This window comes from Condylostylus longicornis, unplaced genomic scaffold, assembly GCF_029603195.1.
Source record: "Condylostylus longicornis isolate FDR11 unplaced genomic scaffold, ASM2960319v2 ptg000011l, whole genome shotgun sequence".
NCBI classification, from domain to species: domain Eukaryota; kingdom Metazoa; phylum Arthropoda; class Insecta; order Diptera; family Dolichopodidae; genus Condylostylus; species Condylostylus longicornis.
Window position 1 is genome coordinate 1,670,974 of NW_026577980.1, and position 23,056 is coordinate 1,694,029.

The window sequence follows — 23,056 nt, forward strand, 5'->3', positions numbered from 1 at the left end:
ACAACTAATATAAGAATTTAATTACCTACGAAATTGACAATACGCACAATGAAAATAATTACATTTTAGTAACATCAACAACAGGTAGTGTTCAAAATAATTTTATTTATTAAAAATCAATAAATTTAAAAAAAAAAGCAAAATAAATTTTCAATGGATTTATTTTTTGTAATTATGTTGTGCCATTCAAAATTTTACTACCGACGCCGCTATTGTTTGTCGCAGTCACATCGATATAACTACGAACTTGGTACTAACACTAATGTTTTGATACAATTTTTTCCTAAATTGTACAACAATATTGTTTTTATTTTTCCTACATATTCACTTTAAAATGCAAGTGTATGATAGTTTTTGTAAAATGTTTGTCAATCTAAAAATAAACTTAAGAATAAAGAATAAAGTTTTTTGAATAAGTGTACTTAATCGTATGGGCTACACTTGAAATAAAATAAATGCATTTAAAATGCCATATGCTGCTCTAATCATATTTTATGATTATAAGGATTTTATATTTTAGTGTTACCCGACCGACTACACTCAAGTCAACCTAAAAATTTTGTTTACATGGCTTGAAATGTAATAGCTTAACGTTATTTTGGACTTTTAAACTGCCATGCATAGTACAAAACACAGTTTCAGTTTCGAGCTGATTTTAATAGAAGTATTCAAGCTGCCATATAAACGAGGTAATTGTCACAGAATAAAGTTAAATAAAGTTGCAGAATCAAATCACATTTTTTTTTACAAATTCTCGTCATTTCTTCTGTATTAGCTATTTCGTTTTTTTTCTCAATTATTCAATAGTTATTTTGCAATCTTCTTGTGATGTTTGGAAAAGTATAAATGTAACAAGAATTTAATTGCGATATTATTTTCTTTTTTTTATTATTTTTAGTTCAACTGGAGAACAACAACACCTGTTCATTGAAATTAATGTTAATTCACATGTACTCTTTAAATGTTAAAAATAAAATTAATTCAGATTTTTTCTTCTTCTATTATTATTTGTGCATACAATAATTTTTCACAATTGTAAATTCTTTTTTGCCTGTTTTGGTTTGATTAAAGTTATATATGTGTGTATGGTTGTAGTTTATCTTTGTTAAAAGAGTTTACAACAAAATTGACTTTGACGTTGATGCATTATGTTGTATAGGGTATACAATAGACAAAGATGAATTTAATTTTTTTATAGTTTAGATTTATACAAGACAAGATCGCATATACATAAGTAAATTCAAAGTAGGTAAGACTATGATGAAATACTAATCTGAATAATAAGATTTTTGATTACTTCTTTTATACATATGTAGTTTATTTTATTGTAGATTACTGGAAATTGAAAATCTAATTGTTGTTACGGTAAGCATCCAAAAATGGTATTACCTCACACTGCACTATATTGGCAATTGAAAATATCAGCAATAAGAATATATAAGATGACAAGTAAAATAAGACGGAATATAGGAATGGCCAGTCTGAGATGGTCAGTCAGTTTGCATGTATGTTAAGATATAACATAAATGATATAACAAATTCATAGACTCGAGAAAATTCTTCTAATGTTGAATCCTTGGAGTACTTAGAAAATCTTTTGGCTTTAAATGAAAATATTCTCAAAAAAAATTAAAAGGGACAATAACAACTATAAAATCAAATTCACAATTATAATTGAAAAAATTTTTATTTACTTTTATTATTTGTTTTTGTATTTTGGCTTAAAATTAGCAAAAAAAAAAATAAAATAAAATATGTTTGTCGACTTGTTCTCTTAAAATTAAAGCTCTATAATATTTTGAATATATTATTTTTATTACATTATTTAAATTATATTAATTAAGCAAGAGAATTCTTAAATTTTATTTGTTTTTCAATTTTACTAATGATAATTTTAGTTACAAATTTTTTTTGTGCGGTTTATAATGCGTGTAAAGTTCAAATTTTTATAAACAAATCGCTATATATTGTTGCCCATAAACAAATTTTTTATTTCATTGTCAGAATTTTATTCTACAAATGTGTAGAGTATTGCATATTTTGAAATTTAAAGAGTATCAAAAATGTGGTTCTTGTCAAAAAATTAACAAAAATAAAAAAATTTATTATTTTTCTTTGAACTTTTTCTTTTAATTTATAAATTTTTTTTAGCAATTTTGTGCTTTTATTGAAATCATCTTCATTATAATTTGTGAATAATTAATAGAAAAAAGTTTATAAATAAAAGTGTTAAATTTATTTTATTAACTTATTAAAGACTCAAACCGAAATGTTATTATTCTTTCGAATAATTTCTTAATTTAAATTAATTATAAAATAAAATTATTTTTAAAATTTTTATTTATAAATTTACAAATATTTACAAAATTTTTTTAACTAGACAAAAATGTATTCTTATTTTTATGTTTAATTTTTTATTTTACAAATTGGACAAGATTATCTTAACAGTCCGCTTATCAAATACAAAAACCTACTAAAATCTACAATGTTTAATAATAGTATGTACAATAAAAATTTTATTTTAATTTTCTATAGAGAAATTTTTAATTGCTATAACAAGTTTTTCTAACACCCGCTAATATATTACTTATATCTTCATCATCACGTCGCATTGTATCGCTTGCTTCATAACTAATCGGATATATATTTGTTCCAGGATGTGTTGAATTAATTGGACCACCAATCATAGCATCCATTTTGGCTAAAGATTGTTGTCCAATTGGTGGTAAACTACCTAATGGTGATTGATTACTATGATTATATGCTTGATAATAATCTTGATGTGGATGATTTGGATGTGTATTAGATGTTGCATATGCAGGTATACCAGAAAAATGTGTTGATGTTGCTAAATTACCAGTAGCTGAAATCATTGCTTGTTGATGATGATACAACTGATTGTTATGATATTCATATTCGTTAAAATTATGATTAGAATCTGGATATTTCATATATTTATCTAAATCTCTTGGATCCATTTCCTCGGCAGTCGGATGTGGTGGTAACATATGCGGTTGGTATGTACTATATTGATATGGATATGTAGCAAGTGGTGCTGACACTATACCACTGCCACCACTACTACCACCTCCGCCTGGACCACTTATATTTGCAGAAGATGATTGCATATAAAAATTATCTAATTGATTATCACTGCTCGCGTTACCAGCATTATTACCATTTGAAGAATTTTGCTTACTACCCATTGCAAGAACTGAATTGTTATTAGATGAACTGGAATGTTGGTTCGAGTATTGTAATGAAGCTGATGTTGGTGGTAAACTTATTGTACCTAAATTTTGATGATCTTGTGGTGTTGGTAATGGTGGATAATATGTCCCTCGGACTATATGTCCATGATCAAGAATACCACGATTACTACAAGTAACATACATATTCTTACCAGCTACAATAGTTGTTGCATTTGTTGTTGCATGTAATGCTAAATAATTACGTTTATCTGCAGTATTTGAATTGAAACCATTAGAAGTTGTTGTATCATAACTGTAACGTTTGTTTTCTCCATATTTATCACTTGAATTTGGATTATATTGCTGATTATTTCCATATTCATTACGTTTATGTGCTTCTAATTCATTTTTAATATAATTTGAACCATAATTTTGTGACTGCTGCATTTTTTCAGCTTTTAATTGACTATAATCTACAAAGGCTGCCGTACTATGTAATTTAGATTTATCACCGTGATTATTTATACCACCACCACCACCACCACCGCTAATATAATTATCTTTTTCCATTTCTAATGGGCTCATTTCTGGTGTTGGTAATGCTGAGACATCTTGTAATTTTGAATTAATATCATTACATTTACGTGGTTCTGGACTTTGGGTTGGACTTGATTCCGGTGTATGCATTGAATTATTAGAATTATAATAACCATTATATGAATATGGACTTAATCGATTCGATGATGTATCATTATCATATGATGACATATCACCAGAATTATTTGACGATTGAGTATTAGACTGTTGTTGTGTTTGTTGTTGTTGTTGTTGTTGTTGGCTAGATTGTTGATGACTTTGATTTGATTGTTGTTGTCCAGTTGCACTACTATTACTATTACCATTACCATTTGGTAAAGCTCTAGCTTTTGTATGTTTTCTTCGACGTGGTCGATATTTATAATTTGGATGTTCCGTCATATGAATAACTCTCAAACGTTCAGCTTCTTCTACATATGGGCGGCGATCTTGTGGTGTTAGAGAGCGCCATTTTTTACCTGAAAATATAAAATTGGAAAATTTTGTTAAAATTTTAATAAATTTTAATTGTATCTTAAAATCTAAATTATATTTAAATAAGGGAAAAAAAAGTAATATTAAAAAAGTAATCAAAAATTTTTAAATGACAAAGAAAAAAATATCTGACCGGTCAAATATTTCAAGTTTTTAAGTGGTTTTTATTATTATTATTATTTTATATATAAGAAAAAAGTATGTTACGAAATGTGTAATAACTTTCCGAAAAATTAAAAAAAAACAAATAAATTATTATTCAATGTAAGTATTTTTAAATAAATTCCCGATTTGAATTACAATTTAAAAATAAAAAATATAATTTTTATTTATTCATCCCAAGAAGGGACGATGACACATAATTATAATATTAAAAAAGTTACAGTGTACTGACATGAAGGTACTCACTTGCATGCCACTTATAGAATAAATAATTTTTAAAAATTTTATATTTTCATTTTATAAATTAATTTTTTTTTGTAATTTATTGATTATTTGAAAGAATCGATTAAAAAATTATTTTCTTCACAGGTAATTAAATTTCAGAAATGTGAAAGAATTTGGTGAAATTCTTTAGGAAGAAGTCATTTTTGTATTTTCCATACACTTGACAGTAAGCAACATTCTCTTTCAATATCGTTATATTGCGTGTGTTTGTACTTTACTGTAGATTATACAGTAAATTTGAGAGAGAATGAAAGAATTTTTGTTTCCGTCATGTTGTTGGAATTCTCTTATGTTATGTGTAATTTAAAATGTTGTTGTCACATTATTTAAAATGATAAACCAAATTTTTATTTTAGGAGCAATTCAGTGGTATAGTCTGTGAGAGCTGACAGTATAATAAGAGCATAGCTATAAAGCGCATTAGTTATTGTTATTAAAAACAGAATTATTGGGAGAACAATTCTTCTGGTAAAAGAATCAACTGTTAGACCAGTGAGTCAAAATTATGAAAATATGTACATCAAATCAAATCAATAAATTTGCATAAATAGCTTACGATTATGGATTGAACCCGACTGTCTTTCGGATAACATCGAAAGTAATTAAGCTTTATCTCAAAAACCATTCAATTTATAGCACTACCGTGCAATAGATGAATATAGTACATAATATTGTATCTATGTCGTTAAAAAAAAGTTGCTTAAGCCTTTATGGTCCATTTCTATCCGAAAAAAAGGCTTGTTGTATAATACAAATGAAATTCCACACAAGACAGTAGAGTAAAAAAGCACTATTTGGTCACTATTTTAATTACATTACCAGTACGTCTGAGTCTGATTTTTAACTTTTCGTACGGATACCATCAAGTTGACATGATCAACTATATCAATTCTCGTTTGGTAATAATGAATATTACCATTGAATTTTACAAATAAATAAAAACATCTTCAATGATTAACCATTTTTTTAATAAAATTTATTTTAATACGAAATTAATGCAAATTACATAAATACAAAAATAAGCAAAACTAACAAAAACACCATGCAACAACTAGGTCAAAATCATTCATCCCTTAAAAGGTGAGCATGAAAATTAATACAAATATAGAAAAAAAAAATTGACAATTTTTTATAAAAAAACTCATCATTCACTTTGCAAAAAATACAAACAAATCTGAAATTTCTAATTTAGATTATGTAAAGGCAGGAGAAGCTATATAAAGTCTATTATGTTTGTAAAGTGTAAACAATACAATGTCTACATATAATTCCAGAAATAACAATGATCCCATTTACCTTGTTCATAAATAAAATAATAGGAGTAATAAAATAAAAATTCGTGTATGTAAGATTGTATTTGTGAAAAGTACAGCGCAACGTACTTATAGCAGAGAAATGCACTTTTAATTTGATTTGGTATGCATGCGTATGTGTGCTGAATACTATATTATGAACATTTAAATTAAGTACATGTAAAATTTGAACTATATTTGGTAAGGTATAAGTGATTAGTGTTGGAAAGTTGATTTAAAAATGTGTAAGTTTGATACTTAAAATTGATTATGTTTTAAAAATAATGACAATGATTTGTTGATGAATTAATTGCAATTCCTTACATAAGGCCATACAATTTAATCAATGACATATAATGTTATTAATACAAGAATGCAGTTAAATTTTGTAAAATTTATTGTTCTTTAAAATTTGCAGTCTCAATAATATTCTTAAAAATCCAACTAAAAAATAAATGATAAAAAACCCCAAATTACACGTGAATGAATAAAAATTATTGTTAAACATTTCTCAAGCTTTCATTTAAATAACAATGAGTTGAAAATAATTTGTGATTTTAGAGAGAAAAATAATTAAAATATTTAATTTATAATATGGTGAATATTTAAAAAAATTTTAATATTTTAATGACCCATGTGCCTTTTTTTATGAATATTAAATATTTTGATTTTTAATGAATATTTTCTTAGTGGAATAAATTGCTTGTATAATAAAGAACACGATCGAATTCGGGTAGATTCTGAATAATAAAATTGAGTTCAATATCAATAAAATACGTTCCACCTATAACGGCAACACTTTCCTTCATTAATATTTTAGTGTCGATCAACATTAAGGCAAATAATTTTCTGTAGCTATTCTGAATTTTGGTAGCTGTAGTTTCGATTCGAATAATACGATTTTTTGAATGTATCAATCAATAGTGTTGAAAATAAAAATTTTCGATGAATTTTTTTCATCGAAGAGCGTTTAACTATGCTCACTAGTTAAAATATTTAAGTGAAAACTAGATAATGGTTATAATGTGCACAATTTATAATAAAAGATCTTTAAATTAACTATGTAATTCAAGAAAGGAAAATTAACAAGCAGAAAAAGCAAAAATTCATTCAACCCATATTCATCACATATTCACCACATACTCACCACATACACTTTATAAATTGTTTTCTCGCTTAATGTTCCTAATATCAACCATTTCTTTGCATATCATTTCTCATTATCAAAAATCATCGCAAGATTTCAACTTTATGATTAAAAAGGAAATTATCATAAAAACAATAAAAAAATAAATAAATTATTAACTGAGCCACTCATTACGAATGAATTGAACGACGACTCATGTTTAGATTCAAGAAAAAAAAGAAACCATAAAAACCAAAAAAAAAAAACTCAAAAAAAAAAATTTGCTGACAGACAGGTGTGTGTACGTGTTATTTTAATAATAGTCTCCCCATTTCATTAAATATGGTGTTATATTTTGTACGTGTCGTCTTAATATTAAATTTTCGAGAACCCAACACGAAGCTCGTTTTAACCTAAAAGTGTATGTCGTGTATGTGATATCTAGTAAATATCTAAGCATATATAAAGATATAAATCTTGGGTGATATTAAAAGTACCAAAGAGAAAACTTTCATAAAATTGTGAAAACGGATTACCATGGAAAAAAGATAAGATAAAAACAAAAAAACAAAAAATGATTTTATCTTGTATATATGTTTTTGTAATTTCACTTTATTTTGTTTTTGTTGTACTTTATGATTAATATGAAAATTTTATTCACACACAAACACACATTGCCACTTTTGCTGTCATTTATACGAGCGAATATAAACACATGCATTATTATATGCACATTTGTGTGTCTCCTAATTGCAGTAATTGCAGAGCCCGCTCTATATAATTGTAAGGTTGCTTTCGTTCTTATTTTACAGTCTGTGATTTTATTTCTTTTCTGTTTTTTTAAGGTGGCATATTAATTTTTAAAATAACACTTTAAAATTGTTATTCACTGTTATTAAAATACACTATATGAGTCATTCTTCATATTGTATGGTGAGTCTTGTAAAAATTGTATCTTGTTTTAACTGAATAAACACTCATTGAGGAAAATACAACATCGCAATCGAAAAAGTGAGGTAATATAAGTGAGTTTACTAGTCTTATTTTAGTTATTTGTGACAAGACCTAAAACAGTTTCTAAAGAACTCGTAAGTTCATGTATATCTTGAATGAGAAAAGTTTACATATGGTCGTGCCAATCGGACTTGTTGTTGATAATTACCCCCAAGTTTCTAACCCTTGCTGAAAATATAATAACAGTACCATTTAGAATCTTGGAAGTATCAATATGCCTATTGTAGGCAATTAAAGCCTGGGTTGCCGAAGCGTTGAACAATAATCCATTCTCACTAGAACAAAAACTAACAGCATGAAATAGGAAACTTGGAAGTATCCACATAACTATTGTAGGCAATAAAAGCCTGGGTTGCCAAGGCGTTGAGCAATAATCCACTCTTACTATCCTAAAAACTAACAACATCCAGGTCCGCGTTCATTAAACCAATACTATAATGCAATTCTGCATAAATTTGGCAACCAGCATAGTTAAGGCATTTACCGAGGTTATTGATAAATGGGCAGAATAGAAGAGGACCCCAAATATTGCCTCGCGGTATTCAAGATGTTATTGGTAGTATCGACGAATCCTCGTTACACAGTGACACATATCTTTATATATAATGACATATATCTATAAATTTTGCGCTGGGAACAAGTTGAAAAGTTAAAATAAACTTCAAGTTTGTGACAAAGCAAAATATGATCAAATATTAAAATATGATCATTGTCAAAAGCCATTGAAAAGTCAAGTAGGGTAAGAATAGTCGCTCGTGAAGCATCCGAGCTAATTGAAATTTTATCAGTCAAATCAACCAGTGCAGTAGCAGTACAATATCCTTTACAGAACCCTGACTGAAAATAGAACAAGAGGCCATTTCTGTGTACAAAAGCACTGATTTGATTGTGGAAGCTTTTGAAAGTGCGGCTAGGATTTGCAGATCATTTAAAGCAGAATCATTCTTCTTAGGAATAGGGAAAATTTTAGCACATTTCTAACTAAAAGGAAAAGCAAAGGTATGGTATTGAATAAATGCGTAACAACATCTTGATAAATTTTATAGGTATATGGTCATAACGAAGCGAATTGAACTTTACAATGTAGATAGGATTCCTCCAGGTCTCCTCCAAAGTCATATTATGGAATCCATCAGAGTTTTGAAAAAAATTATTCACTTGCCTTAATTTTTTAGAATGAATAAACCCCAAATTGTAGGCAAAAAAAATTATAAAATTATTGATATAACTAGAAGATTTTGAAATATAAACTGTTAAATTCATAGCTGAAATTGTTAACTTTAAAATAAAGTTTTTGATTTTACAATTGACTTTGTAAATGAACGGTTACATTGGTTAGGATTATATAGCAGAAATATTTTGCTATACTAAAAAACACTGCAATATTTCAACTTTTAGATTAAAGAAATTTAAATTACCATAAATTTATTTATATAGAAATAATTGAGGCCAAAACTCCAATGATGGGCAATTTGAAATTAATCAACTTATGCTTATAACGTAAAATCTTACAAATAAAAGAATTATACCTATTAATGTTTGAGTCTGTGTGGTTGTCCTTGTACAAGAATCACATTATAGAGTTTTAAAAATAATAAAAAAAAACGTATAACAAAAAATAAATTTTATGAGTAATAATAATGATTTATTAGCTCACATTAAGCCACGAAAACCGCACCGCACATATATATAAAAAAAAATAAAAAATCAAAAACCAAAAATGACACACTGATGAACTGATTGAATTCTAAAATTAATTAAATATTCATAGAGCTCCTTTAAACTTTTACATATATACGAAAATATTATTTTTCTTGACATTTTTTAACGATATTTTATTAATATTGATTTTTATCTAGAAATTATCATGAAGGTATTAATCGTAAAAGGTGTCGTCTATGGATATAAAACGATATGAATTCGTAATGAGCCTATATGATACAGACTATATAAAGTCAGTAATAAAGAGGAGAGTTAAATAAAATGAGTGAGTGGAAATGCCATTTGGAAAGCTACTTGTTCTTTTTTGTCTCTATTATTCATAAGAAAAAAGAGGAACAGAAAATATTTCCGTTGATGATTTTAAGAAGAATAGAAGTTGAAGATGGAAATTTTACTTAACGAGCCATGTGTTCTTAAGGCAATCAAGACTTCAGAGGACTTGCACAGAGTAAGTACACTATAAGTAAAAATTAGCTGCATTCGGCATAGTTAAAATGATCGTCATTCGATGCGTAAAATGAGGGTAACAATCAATTTGATGGTTGCAATTGCCACTTTCGACTTTGGTGAACGCAATTTAGAAAAATTTAGCATTTCAAACCTTTTTTCTCTGCCTACCAAAAACTAACCTCAAGAAACACAAAATTAAAAACTTATCACTAAAAAATTGCCGATTTCAATAATTATTTTGACGATCATTTTGGCATAGCGTTACAATAGAAGAACGATTGACGTGTGTCAGTTGCAATGCCAAACTTTTAATAATTGTCAAAGACGATCGTTTTGACTATATACAGAAAGCAGAGATTATTTTGTTCTGGTTGTCTAGGTGTATTCAATCAAGCTGCAGTTTTAAGCCAGGCTTTTAATAAATCGTACATTAAAATTAATTTATGTATATAATATCTTTAATTTAAAACCTTCTTTATTATAGTATTTTGTTACTGATGCAACTATTTTGCACTGGTATTAATAAATTCCGGATTTAAATGTTTTTTTAAAAACGAATCAATAAATTATTCTATTTTTTTCTAATACACATAAATAAATTCTTCCCGCTTTCCCGCTTTTTTATATGCACTCGCTTACAATACATATAAATAGGGTATGCAATATTACATTTAATATGCATAATTATTTAACATGTTTTTGTTTTAGCTCCCCCTATATTATTATTAGTATTTGCTATCTGAATACTTTAACCTTTATGATAATTATAAATTAAGAGATAAGGCCCTCATTTTATAAGCGAAAATGTGACTATAGTAAATGCACTACAGAGTAAAAAAACTAAAGTAAAAATTATAAAGAAAAATAAGAAATAAAAAAAAAAAAAGAAATAAAACAAAATTAGATTGTGGGAGAATTTTGACGGTGGGAAAAAATTTCAACACACATATTCAGTGTAAAATAGCGTGTTTGCGAGTTGAACAATAGAACTTGACATGAAATTGAGGCAAAAGTTGTGCCGTTTTTCTTAATTTTTTTCTTCTTCTTATACATATTTAAAAAAAAAATATTTTTTTTTTTTAATTTATTTAATATTCTAGTTTTTTCTTTAACTTTGACTACTTGTTCTCTTCTAAGTTTAAGATTTTTAAAATAAATTAGACGATACAACATTACGAAACAACTGAAAATTACTTATAGTGAACAGGTTGTTTTATGCCCTATAACAATGAACTTATATGATTAAATTCGTAATGTATAAAGGAAAAATAAAAATGACCCCGCCAACAGTACCACACATTAATTTTAATTTTGCCAGTTGTTTAAGGTATATGCCATTTTAAATTGGATGTTGAAGTAAATAAAAAAACGAAAAGTGCTATCTGAGAGATTTGGATTATGTACGATTTTAAGGTTTAACATTAGTTTTTTTATTAAGCTTCAAAGGGTTGCATTTGGAGACAGTTTTAAGGCGGCATTTCGCAAATTTTAGGTAACGAGAGCACTTTCACCGTGTACCGATGAGGAGAAAACAAAATCTTTGGAGAAGAGTGGCGGGAATGTTGGCGAGATATCGATTTTTGATCAAAAGAAACCAGAACTACAGATTTCTCAACTGATACAATATTACGACGGTGGAGAGGACAGAGGGTAGATTCTTGGAAAGGTGATTTTGGAAGAATTTTTACGAGTATTTTTGAAGTCATGAAGGAAGTTCATTGGTTCAGCCTGTCTGGATTTTCAGGCAGGACCTGCCTGCTTTAAATCCTAATTGCTAAGCTGTATATATCTAACTGAACAGACAGACAAAATTTATCTGTTAAAACATATAAATGAATAAGCTTAAAAAAGATTCACTAATATATTTTAGACGAGTCAATCAGGCCTCAAGTTTGAACTTATTTACCTACTCTACTACTATTTAATTTTTTTTTTTCTTATTTCCTAATTAAATTACTTCTTTACTTTCCATGTTGTAAATTTATTTTGAAAAGAGGAAAAACTGGATTTTGGTGAACGCGCGGTAAGTATACCAGGAGTGTGTGGTTTAGTAATAATAAACAATGTTGGCGACCTTCTCTCATTTTGAATTTTATTTAAATCTAAACTTTTTTGTTCTATTTTTAATTTTAAATTTTCTTGTTGTTTTCGTTTTTTTTCTTCAAATTTAATCTAAAATTTTGCAATATGCTAAATTTTAAGAATAAGATCTTTTTCTCCAATTTCAACTGCCTAAAGTCAACAAATCTTGAAGCGACAGTTTTAGAATAAATACATTTGTACACATAAACAGTTACTATGTACATACATACAATCTTTATATATAGAAGAGAAAAAACATGATTTTTTTTTCTTAGTACATGATTAAATTTTTTAAGCGTTATTTTACGGTTTTACCTAATTAATAAATTGCAAAGTTAAATAAGTGGAAAATGCAAGAAGAGTAGATTTTTAGTTACCATAATGAGGTTGAGGTTGAAATGAATTTTCTTGCAAAAAAAAAAAGCAAGGTTATTAATGATTAATTTTTTATATGTGAGTTTTGAATTAACTATGTTTTTTTTTTTGGATTATTCCTGAGCGACGCAGATGGTGACAGAGTGGCCAAGCCTTTGAGACTGGTTCTAGTGTTTGGTATACGCTGATGGAACCAAAATGGATTCAGGAGTGGGCTCGAGCGTATATGGAGTCCAGCCGGAGAGACGTATAAGTGCGGGCCCGTAATGCACAGTGTTTCAAGTTGAGATACATACCTACATAAGTCTAGAAGAATAACTTAGAAAGGGGATATAAAAATCGCACCATCTATGAGCTCTCTTACAACAGGGCGGCAATGTTGGCGCTCCAATCGACTCAGGTCACATCCATCTGTAACTGGCATCAGCAAACAGAGTAACACTTACTTGGGTGCCAGGGCACAGCGGGCACAAGGGCAACGAGATCGCTGACAGGATTTAAGGTCTCTTTCGTTCGTTCTTTTCTGTGAACTGCCAATATCTGGCATTAGGACCAGACTTTACTCTCTGCTTGGGATGGAATCAAATGAGGGAGGCTATAAAGGGATGTCATCATGCGAAATTGTTCCTTCCATCTTGTTTAAGGAAATTCTCCTCAGAGCTGCTTGGAATGGACTGAAATCAGGTTCGTGCAATTACTGTTTTCTTCACTGGTCATTGTGAGGTGAAGTAACTTGCACAAACTGGGTAAATCGGGCTCCCTTTTGTGTAGGTTCTGCCGGGACGGCAGAGCCCGGGAACAGGCCGTCATTCGGCATAAGAGCGTCCATCTAAACTACACGGTTCTTTTGAAGAATCTCTCTAAATCCCCGTTCCAATCTTTGATATCTCTTCCAGCCAAATAACATCTACTCTACTCTACGTGACCAGTCACAGAGATAGTAAAAAGGAGTCTCCTAGTTGTCAATCTTTTAATATTTGATCAACTAATTTAGTTAAAAAAATTTGCACAAATTAACTCCAAATTTTCATAATTCATACTTCATTTTAATCAAAAATATTCGAGATTTAATAAGTTATTCACTGCAAAATAAGCCGACCGGTCCTATTGTTTGCAAGCTCATGTTTAACGTTTCAGTATGATTTTGTCAAAGTTCATTTTCTTGCAATTATTATAATTCAAAACAAAAATTTCTTAGTCACATTATAATTTCATTTTGATCTCATTAATAACATTTATACACGCGTAACTTATTTCTCAACTCGTATTTCAAATATTTACCTTGAATGCGTGTAAATTAAAGATAACCGAAATTTATTTATTTTAGGCGTCTACTCATTAGTGTTTCGCTCTTCTTATTACATAAATTTTAATCCCTTCTTCCTGTGTAATATTTGAGCAAAACGAAATCTTCGAATTTTTTTTTTTATATGATTTACGATGCACCAAAAACTTTTAAAAGCCTACGTATTTTCATCTTCTGAATGCATTTTGTTCTTCTTTCTTCTTCTTTTTTTTAATTTATATTACCATTTAGGAACTTAAAGTTCCGAAAAAGATTATTGCATACCTCATTAACAAGAAGGGAGGGAGAAGACAGAAAAAACTTTAATTGGGATATATGAGTTCGAAAATGATTTAAATCGTGTTAATGGAACACTGTACGAAAATGAGAACCAAAAAAAAAGATATTGAATGAAAAATCTATTAATGTCTTGATAAATAACCCGAAAATGTTGTATGTGAATCTCAAGTGGTTTATTATAAAAGTATGAATGAAACCCGCAATCATTATAATCACAGTAGGATAAAGTAAGATTACAAATAAACGTATATAAAATGAATGAACCTACAACCGTTTTAAAATCTGTTTCATTAAATTAATTTTGGATTTTGAGTTGAATTGGATGGATCTTGAAGTATATGGATTAGAATTTTCTATAAAAGTTTATAATGTCTTGTATACATTAAGAGCTGCTTACCTAATAATTGTAGCCTAAAAAGATTATTGTAATATCCCACAAAATCATCAGATTTTTCCTATACCAATGACAGTTAGAATGCTGTTAATTCTCTCCAAAGTTCAGAAATCAATCATGTGTTTCCGAACCTTAATAAGAAAAAAAGGCTGCTTCTTAATATGCAACGCCGTTTTTTCTAACTTGAACCAACTCGTATGATAATTGAGATGTCAGTGGTAAACAGGAAATTCAACACTTTGAGTGGTTTTTCTAGGGTTTTTTTCGTTAATGTAATGAAGACCTTAGACTGCTGTTTTTAGAGATATATAAGATAGTAATCTTATTGGAATACATTAACGCGGCCCTATTAAAGCGAGTGGGTATAGTAACTTGGTAGACCAAAGCAAAGATTAGAGTGGAAAAAACGGTACCCTTCGAACACTCCAAGAAGCCATAGTCAGCAAATTCATTATATACATATCCCTTAGTTTTTCAATTCTCTCCAATTTCATATTCATTTCATGGACATATATATGTATAAAAAAAAAAAACAAAATAATAATTCGTTTATAAAGGAACACGATACGAAGACGACCACTCAAAACTTGTTAAAATGTGTCAAAATCAATTTGTAGTCATTAATTAAAACAGAATCTTTTTAATATTCATAATATAACATGTACGTTGAAAAGGCCACTGTATCTCCTCATTTATATATGCTATATACTACTATACACGTTATATAGATTAAAGATCTCTTCCAATTCACAAAAACCAGATATAAGAATAAGAATGGAATAAATTATTGCACCAAAATGATTATATGATGCGGTTGCTTACCGCGATGTATAAAGTAGTAATGTTTTGGGTCAGATTACATTGATCTTTTAAGTGTAAAGCAAGTGTTTAGATGAAGATTTAGGTTTATCTTAAGAACTGCTCACCGATTTTAATTTAAAAAAATGAGATGCAATATTTAAAGTTCACATAAAATATTATACGTATTTAAAATTTTGAGATAATTGGCACGCGACTATGGTGTTTATTGGTTTGTTCCTTGTGCATTTTCTTTTCCTCACAGCATACCCGTGTTCCTTTAAGAATAATTCACTAATATATAGTTTTCATAATAAATCCTTAACAATTTTAGAGTTTTGATGTCCAAAAAGCAAAAACAAAATTTAAAAAAAAATTGAATACATGAAGAAAATTCAATTAAGAATAAAAGAAAGAAGCTTGTTCTCCAGTACCAGACACACTTATCAACGTATTGGCGGTATACAATTTTCAATAATGAAATCAAAAATTGCATTATAAAATTTTCGTGTCTAATTATACCTGAATATATTATATTTGATGTTAATAGTGGTCTTCGGTAAAAGCAGACAGGAGCCAAAATATTGTTATAAATAATTTTTTAATTAAAAAAGAAAGGGAAATGCGAAAAAGAAGAAAAATCTCGGAATGTGAATTATGAGCTCAATTAGTAATGATATTATTAAAGAAACTTGTAAATTATGGAGGCTTAATGAAATTGGGATTAAATTTGAAAATTTCATGTTAATATTTAAGGTATTTATGTTCAAAATGGTATAAGCTAAACTGTCAACAATGAAAAAGATTGATTGTTAGAGTTGGCTGGAGAATTATATAAATTAGTAAAAGAGTTATATTCACTGTAACATCAATGATAAAATACAAATAAATAGTGGTAAAAAAAAGAATCTTTAATGATATTCTCTGAATTTTTGATCCTGTTTAATGGTAACAGTCGACTGCACACCGCCTAATAACATACCGCCTCATATCAATCATCGATTGTAAAATAATGTGGAAGAGTAACGTATACAGAATGAATAATGTTGCGAGATGCGATCACAGGCAGCGTTGCATATTTGCGATTGCTAAAGCTTACGAACGATGTGAATCAAAAAATCGCCAACGTTTAAAATTTCATAGTGGCATTGTTGATGTTAAATCAGGATCATATTAGCGGAGTTCTCAAGAAAACTTATTTGAAATGAGAAAAATAGAAAAAGCAATGGCGAAATTAAACAGAAGCAACATGTTTAGTTATTGGCCAGTAGAACCTTATCTAAATAGAACTTAGTTCAGAAAATTTGCAGACAACATCCACAGCAATCATATTCAATCAACAGTAACTCATACTTCTATAGAAGAGCAGTATTAACTATAGTCAACAATAAATGGATAAGTACAGTAATTAGGTAAAGTTTAAATAATTGGGGGGAGAAGTTCTCATTCATACATTGAGTTAGACAGCATGTATTGTCAGTTTAGTAATAGAAAGTTCCGCTAGAAATTGGAGCATAACAGTTGCTCATTATAACGTTATAACAAAACGACAGGAATAGAAATTCCGAAAAAACTCTTAGTTGTTGTTATATGTAGCCGTTTAGCATAAAAATTAAAATATCATAATCATAGTGCCGTAATAAAATTATAAATCTATTTTAATTATTTTATTTCCCTAATCTAATAGGATTATAAACGGTTAATGGTTTAACTCAAAAGATCTAAATTGAAAATATAAAAATGAAAAAAAAATATAAATTTTTGAACCAAAAAAATTAATCGATTCAAATTTTAACAGCACACAAAAAATTCAGTTCCGCGCCAAATATTTTTCTTAAAATTCCAGTATTTTACCGTTATTATAATTTCCTGTTAAGTATGTATATATACAAACATACTAAAATCATTAAATTATAACCGTTATTAATAAAATGAAAACTATTAATAATTTTTTTTTTTTAAATTTTTATTAAATTTTAAATGCCTTGTAAACGTAAGTTTATTTTTTCTTTAAAATTAAAAATTTTTAACATTAAAAAAATAAATTTTTTTGATTTATTAATTTTTAAAGGTAACCTAAACATCCGGAATTATGAGGCACAAAAATAATAATAATGAAAAAAAAAATTAATATACAAAAATAGCAATACAAATTTGTTATTTTATTCTATTCTGCGCGCCTTTTCTACGTCAATAAACATTCACCAAACTATAAAATTAAAATATATTAAAAATTTACCCTATGCTAGTGTATAGGATGTGTCATAAATAATTCCATACGTATATATGTATACATAATGATAGTTGAAGAAATTGTAAACCAGCTGACACGTTATTTTTTTATATCAGATTGCAGGGTCGGTTTTAATGAAAACCAGCAAATAACTATTAGCAATATCATATTGTTATAGCTTTTGCACAGATATAGTATCCCAGGTGGAGGTTAATATACAATTGAGCTGTGCCTGAGAGTAATCGTCCGAAAAAAGTGCAGTAACCAAAGGATATGTATTCTTTAGATGGTGGATTCTACATTAATATGGATCTACCTTGTAGTTTTACGTGACCTGGCAGTTTCGAGCGGGGTTATGTTGTTTTGAGTTTCAGTTTACGGTGGACTAATGAAAAATGAGGCCGCAAACGCACTTGCAAGGCGAATTTAAGGCTGAATGATTAAGATTCTTTATGGGCGTCAATAAGATAAAGTGAAGAGACTGACTGGAGTTTCGGTTAGTAACTGATTTTCGAATGAGGAACAGCTCAGAAAACAAACACATTTATGCTATAGTTTCATGTTTCCAAAACACTGTGCTGGTAAAAACCAACTACTAAAGTACACAGTTATAAGTATATGTCGTTTTTTAAATATGAAACGCATAGAAATTCTAAGTTCCAGTACTTGATCTTTATTGTTTTGAATTGCTAAATAGGTAAGAAATTGTTTTTCCGACATTTATTGCAAATAAGGTTCTGAGTGCTTTTACTTGATCAAAGTATAAAACAGGCTTTAATATAACATTCTGTTCAAAAGATATCAGTTCTTCTACCAAGTAGTAGACTTAAATGTGCCAAAAAATAATCGAATGATTCAGGCGTTCGGCTTCCTAAAGACCACCTCTGACTTTTCCCTTTAAACATAAAAAAAAAAACAAAAGAAAAATCAAAATAATTTTTTTTTTTTCTTCATCTACAAATGACCCCTGTAAGACGCAATATAAAATCGCACAATTCGAATAGAAATATAAATAGTGGTTGTTCCTACAGTGAAAAAAAACCGCACATTGTTAAGATTATTAGACCTCATCAAATTGAAATTAAAGATCTGACCATCAAAAAAGAAAACAACCAAAAAAAAATTTTTTTTCTATACTCGTATAACGAGTCGTAACTCATCACATCTCGGCAATGTTTTTTCTTCATGTCTACATGTCAAAATTCAAAGTGGAAGAGCATAAGTATAGTGAAGGAAAATTGAAGAAAAAACACAAGGGCAGAAATTTTTATCATATTTTTTTTCGGTTGTTTTTTTTATTGTTGGAAAAAAATCTTTAAAACGTTTTTAAATTTTTCCCTGTTTTCTTCTTCTATTTTTTAGTTTTTATGGTGAAAATCGTAATATCGTAAAATTTGTGATCCATCAAATTTCCGGGCTAAGATCGTGTAATAATTTTAACTATTCTGCATATTTAATTTTTGCTACCGTTTAAAAAATTCAAAAACTTGTGTATCTATTTAATTATTATGTTTCATATAATAAAAATGATGTATAAAGGTTTGTTTGTATAAATTTGTAGGTAAGTATAATATGGATTTGTAGATAATTTCATAATTCTTTGAATATGGTGATTAAACTTGCAGTGATAATTAAAATTTATGATAAATGATGATATGAAGAAATAGAGAAAATCAAGCAGAGATTTACTTTATATCGCATTTTGGTGGAATCCATTGTGGACTTATGATAGTTTGTGTAAAATGGGGTCTGTATGTGTTGCATAGTGTTCAAATTTCATTGTATTTTTAAGTAAAATTTTCAAAGATATCGGGATATTTAGATATAGTCTCATGAATGTGTGACGGATTTTGCGGATGCGGTGAATGTGGAACATGTCTTTTGTGGTTGTCCGTCTCTGATGCGGCAAACGAAGCGCATCCTGGGCGAATTCATTTACGATGATCTTAGAGGAGCCTATGGCGCGGCTCTTGAAATTCGCCAAGAAGGGTTGATTCGTTCCGGTAGATGGTTTTTGAGTACTGCATTACATGAGTACATGCAAAATGTTAATTTGAAGGTGGGCGATTGGCATTCCTGTCAGTTTAATGCATGGGTTTTAGTGGGATGGCTGGGCGGGATCATCGGCCATCTACAAATTTGTTTGTCCGTTTGGAAAGTTTTTACATTTTTTAAAATAGGATTAGGTCTTTGCGATATAGTGTTTAAATATGATGCGATATAGATCTTAAATAATTTGCACAAGCAATTTTTAATTATAAATAAGAGGGGACTATAAACAAATGGGTAGGCGAGCAATTCCCAATTGTTAGGATATAGTTACGGTAACAGCTACCGTAGTTTAGCTCTGTTAAAGTTATAAAACACGCATTTCAAGTTGGAAAGCACGCATTAGTTTTTATTCTGAACCGTAATGAATATCGGAAAGTTTTTAATATAATTTGAATAAGGTAACTTAATTATATTAAAAAAAACTTTATGTAATAAATACAAAGTTTTTAATTTTATCGTGCATAAAACATAAAAAATTTACATAAATAAAAACTTTGACATTTCGTATTGAGAATGTAATTAAAAAAAAAAGCAACAACAACAAAAAAAAAAAGAAATTTTAATTCGTTCATGTGATATAAAAAAATCGTCCATAAATTATTTTAAATATTTTTTTTTTGTTTTTAGTTCTTTAAGCCAAGTCATTTTGCTCATCTGTAAAAAGAGACGTAAATTTTGACCTCCCGCTCAGTTTTTTTTAAATTAGTAAAGTGAACAGATTGTATAAAAATAATATTACGATTTATAAACCAACACGCACACACATACAATGTATAAAGTGAAGATTTTTAATATCAGTATTAATTATTTGAAAAACAGTACAAAAAAAAAATTTCTAGTTCATATTTAACAGTTATTATGTTTAATTTATGCAAATATCTTGTAGATTTATTTCAAAAGAAAAACTCTTCTCTACTCTTGCATAAAAGAGTAGAGTGCGCAAAAGAGACAGATAGGAAAAACTTATTTACGCGATAAACAGTCACATTAAGTTGAAAATTTAAAATGAAAAAACAAAAAAATAATAATAATAAGAAAATTATTTGACTCCAGGTAACTATAAGAAATATGGAAGAAAAATGAATTAAGGGTCGTTTGTAAAGTCTTGGTTGCCAGAACTCTGTTTTGATATTTGCTCATCTTAATCAATAAATTACATAGGAACATCGAATTTATGTACGACATGAAGGAGAATGGAGTCTTCCCTTTATTCGATATACTGGTGCAAAGAATATCAGACAAAATTGGATTCAATATCTTCAGGAAGAAAACTCATAAGAAAAAAAAAATCTTCACACTGAAGTCAGTAGTTAAAAATGTTTATTCGGTTGAAGGTACTTATAAATTCATTACGCAATACACAATTCATTACACGAATTGGACGGGATAACATGAGCTTACGTTGTATAAACAGATCAGGTTATTGAAAGAACAAGGAACAATATGGGCATCTTTGACTTATGTTATGATAATCATTCATCGAATTTAATAAATAAGCAGCTATTCAGATATCTAAAACGAATAATAAATATCAACTAAGGAGCTTGTTAAATTCGGTCAATGATAAATTGAAAATATATGAGAGATTTGATGTATTTAAAATCAAATGTAATTATTTAGACAAATTTTACATACAGCAAACGACAAGACCAATTTAAACAAGACTAAAGGACATTTTAACGTTGCACCCGCAATATGTTTTTAATATTTTTTAGGGATCCTCAAAAATTACCTAAAATTATAAGCGAAACAGCAATTTCATAACAAATTTTATAAAATTTTCGCATTCACAACGTTACAATAAAAAAATTAAAAAGCAACAAAGTATAAATTAAAAATCAAGAAGAAAAAAAAACTATGAAAAGTTGTTTTTCTTGTTGTTGGGGCATCTTCAGCCAACCGTTACAATTTTTTTTTTTTTTTTTTATAGATTTATAAGATATTTTTCTTTAGATAACAAAATAGTTATTTTTTCCCTTTTTGTTTTTTTTTTCTTTTTTTTTAATAACGGGTGAGGTGAATGTTGTTACCTTGTATTTTTGTTGCCGTGTGTTGCCGTTTCTTGTTAATGAATTGATTTGTATGAATATGTACGAGTTAAAAGAGAAGAAGAAAAACATAAAACCAAAAAGGAAAATAATGAAAGATGTCAGAGTATCAGTAAGATACAATTTAATTTCATTTTTTATTTTTCTCTATATATACTTACATAAAGTAATAAATCAAGAATGAAAATAAATGAAACAAAGAAAAATTACAAAAAAGAACGAACAACTTTTCAAATTATAACCTAAAAAAATTATTTTAAATTTGTGTGTACATGTATGTATGTATATATGAATGTATACTGAAATATAACACGAATAGTTTTCTCTGTTATTCGTTTATAGGTGTAAATTTTTGATGTATTGGTGTTAAAAACACATATTTTTTACACATCTACATATACATGCATATATTAATTTGCGATTCAAAATGGTGATTATTATTATAAAAAAAGTAAATTAAAAATTTTTTTTTTTAATCAGAAATTAGTATTATTATTTATTGTACCTATATGTACATATGTATGTATATAAAATTATATAAGTATTTAATCGAATTTAGTGATTAAGATAATCGATAATATTGTTACCTCGCAGAGAAATTTATTACGTTCAAAATAATAGACTGTAATTTTGACAAATTAATTAATATGGCATTGAAAATATTTTCGGAGTGATTGTAAAATTCCAATTAAAAGTATATGAATCAAAAATTGAGTACTTTTTGTTTTATAATTAACATTAAAGAACAGAACAGCCTATCTAGCGCACAAGGAATACATTAATACACTTTATCTCTGAAATCAGTGCAGTTAATACTATAACAGAGGAGCTTATTAAACTTTACTAACAAAATAAAATTAGAGATGCGCAGGGTATAAAAAATAAAATAAACTAATTAGGACAAGTTTTAAGTGGACCAATAACAATAAGATTAGAGGAGCCGTTCGAAGTAGAAGTAGTAGGAATTCACAGTTTTTAATCTATGGCTACGAAAAATTTACATATATGTATATTAATAATGGATAATGAGTTATCCAACAACAGTAAATAATTTAAGTATTATAGAAAAGATTAAAATGGAAGAAATACAGAAGAGGAATTGCAACAGCATGCAGATGTACAAATTAAAGACTGCATGTTTCAAATGAATTGAGGCAATGCGGTTATTAACGCGAT

The 23,056-nt window shown here is 28.1% G+C and overlaps 1 protein-coding gene across 2 annotated transcripts in view; it reads right to left on the reverse strand.

The window, feature by feature from the left end:
* Positions 1 to 2,393: 2,393 nt before the first annotated feature.
* The window catches only part of LOC129619278 (putative transcription factor SOX-15), a 107,315-nt gene continuing 86,652 nt past the window's right edge, over positions 2,394 to 23,056 (reverse strand). For both annotated transcript variants that reach the window (XM_055534451.1, XM_055534453.1), the window contains exon 3: positions 2,394 to 4,246. In XM_055534451.1, the coding sequence (XP_055390426.1) occupies positions 2,544 to 4,246 (1,703 nt within the window). In that variant the 3' untranslated portion in view covers positions 2,394 to 2,543. The remainder of the gene's footprint in view (positions 4,247 to 23,056) is intronic.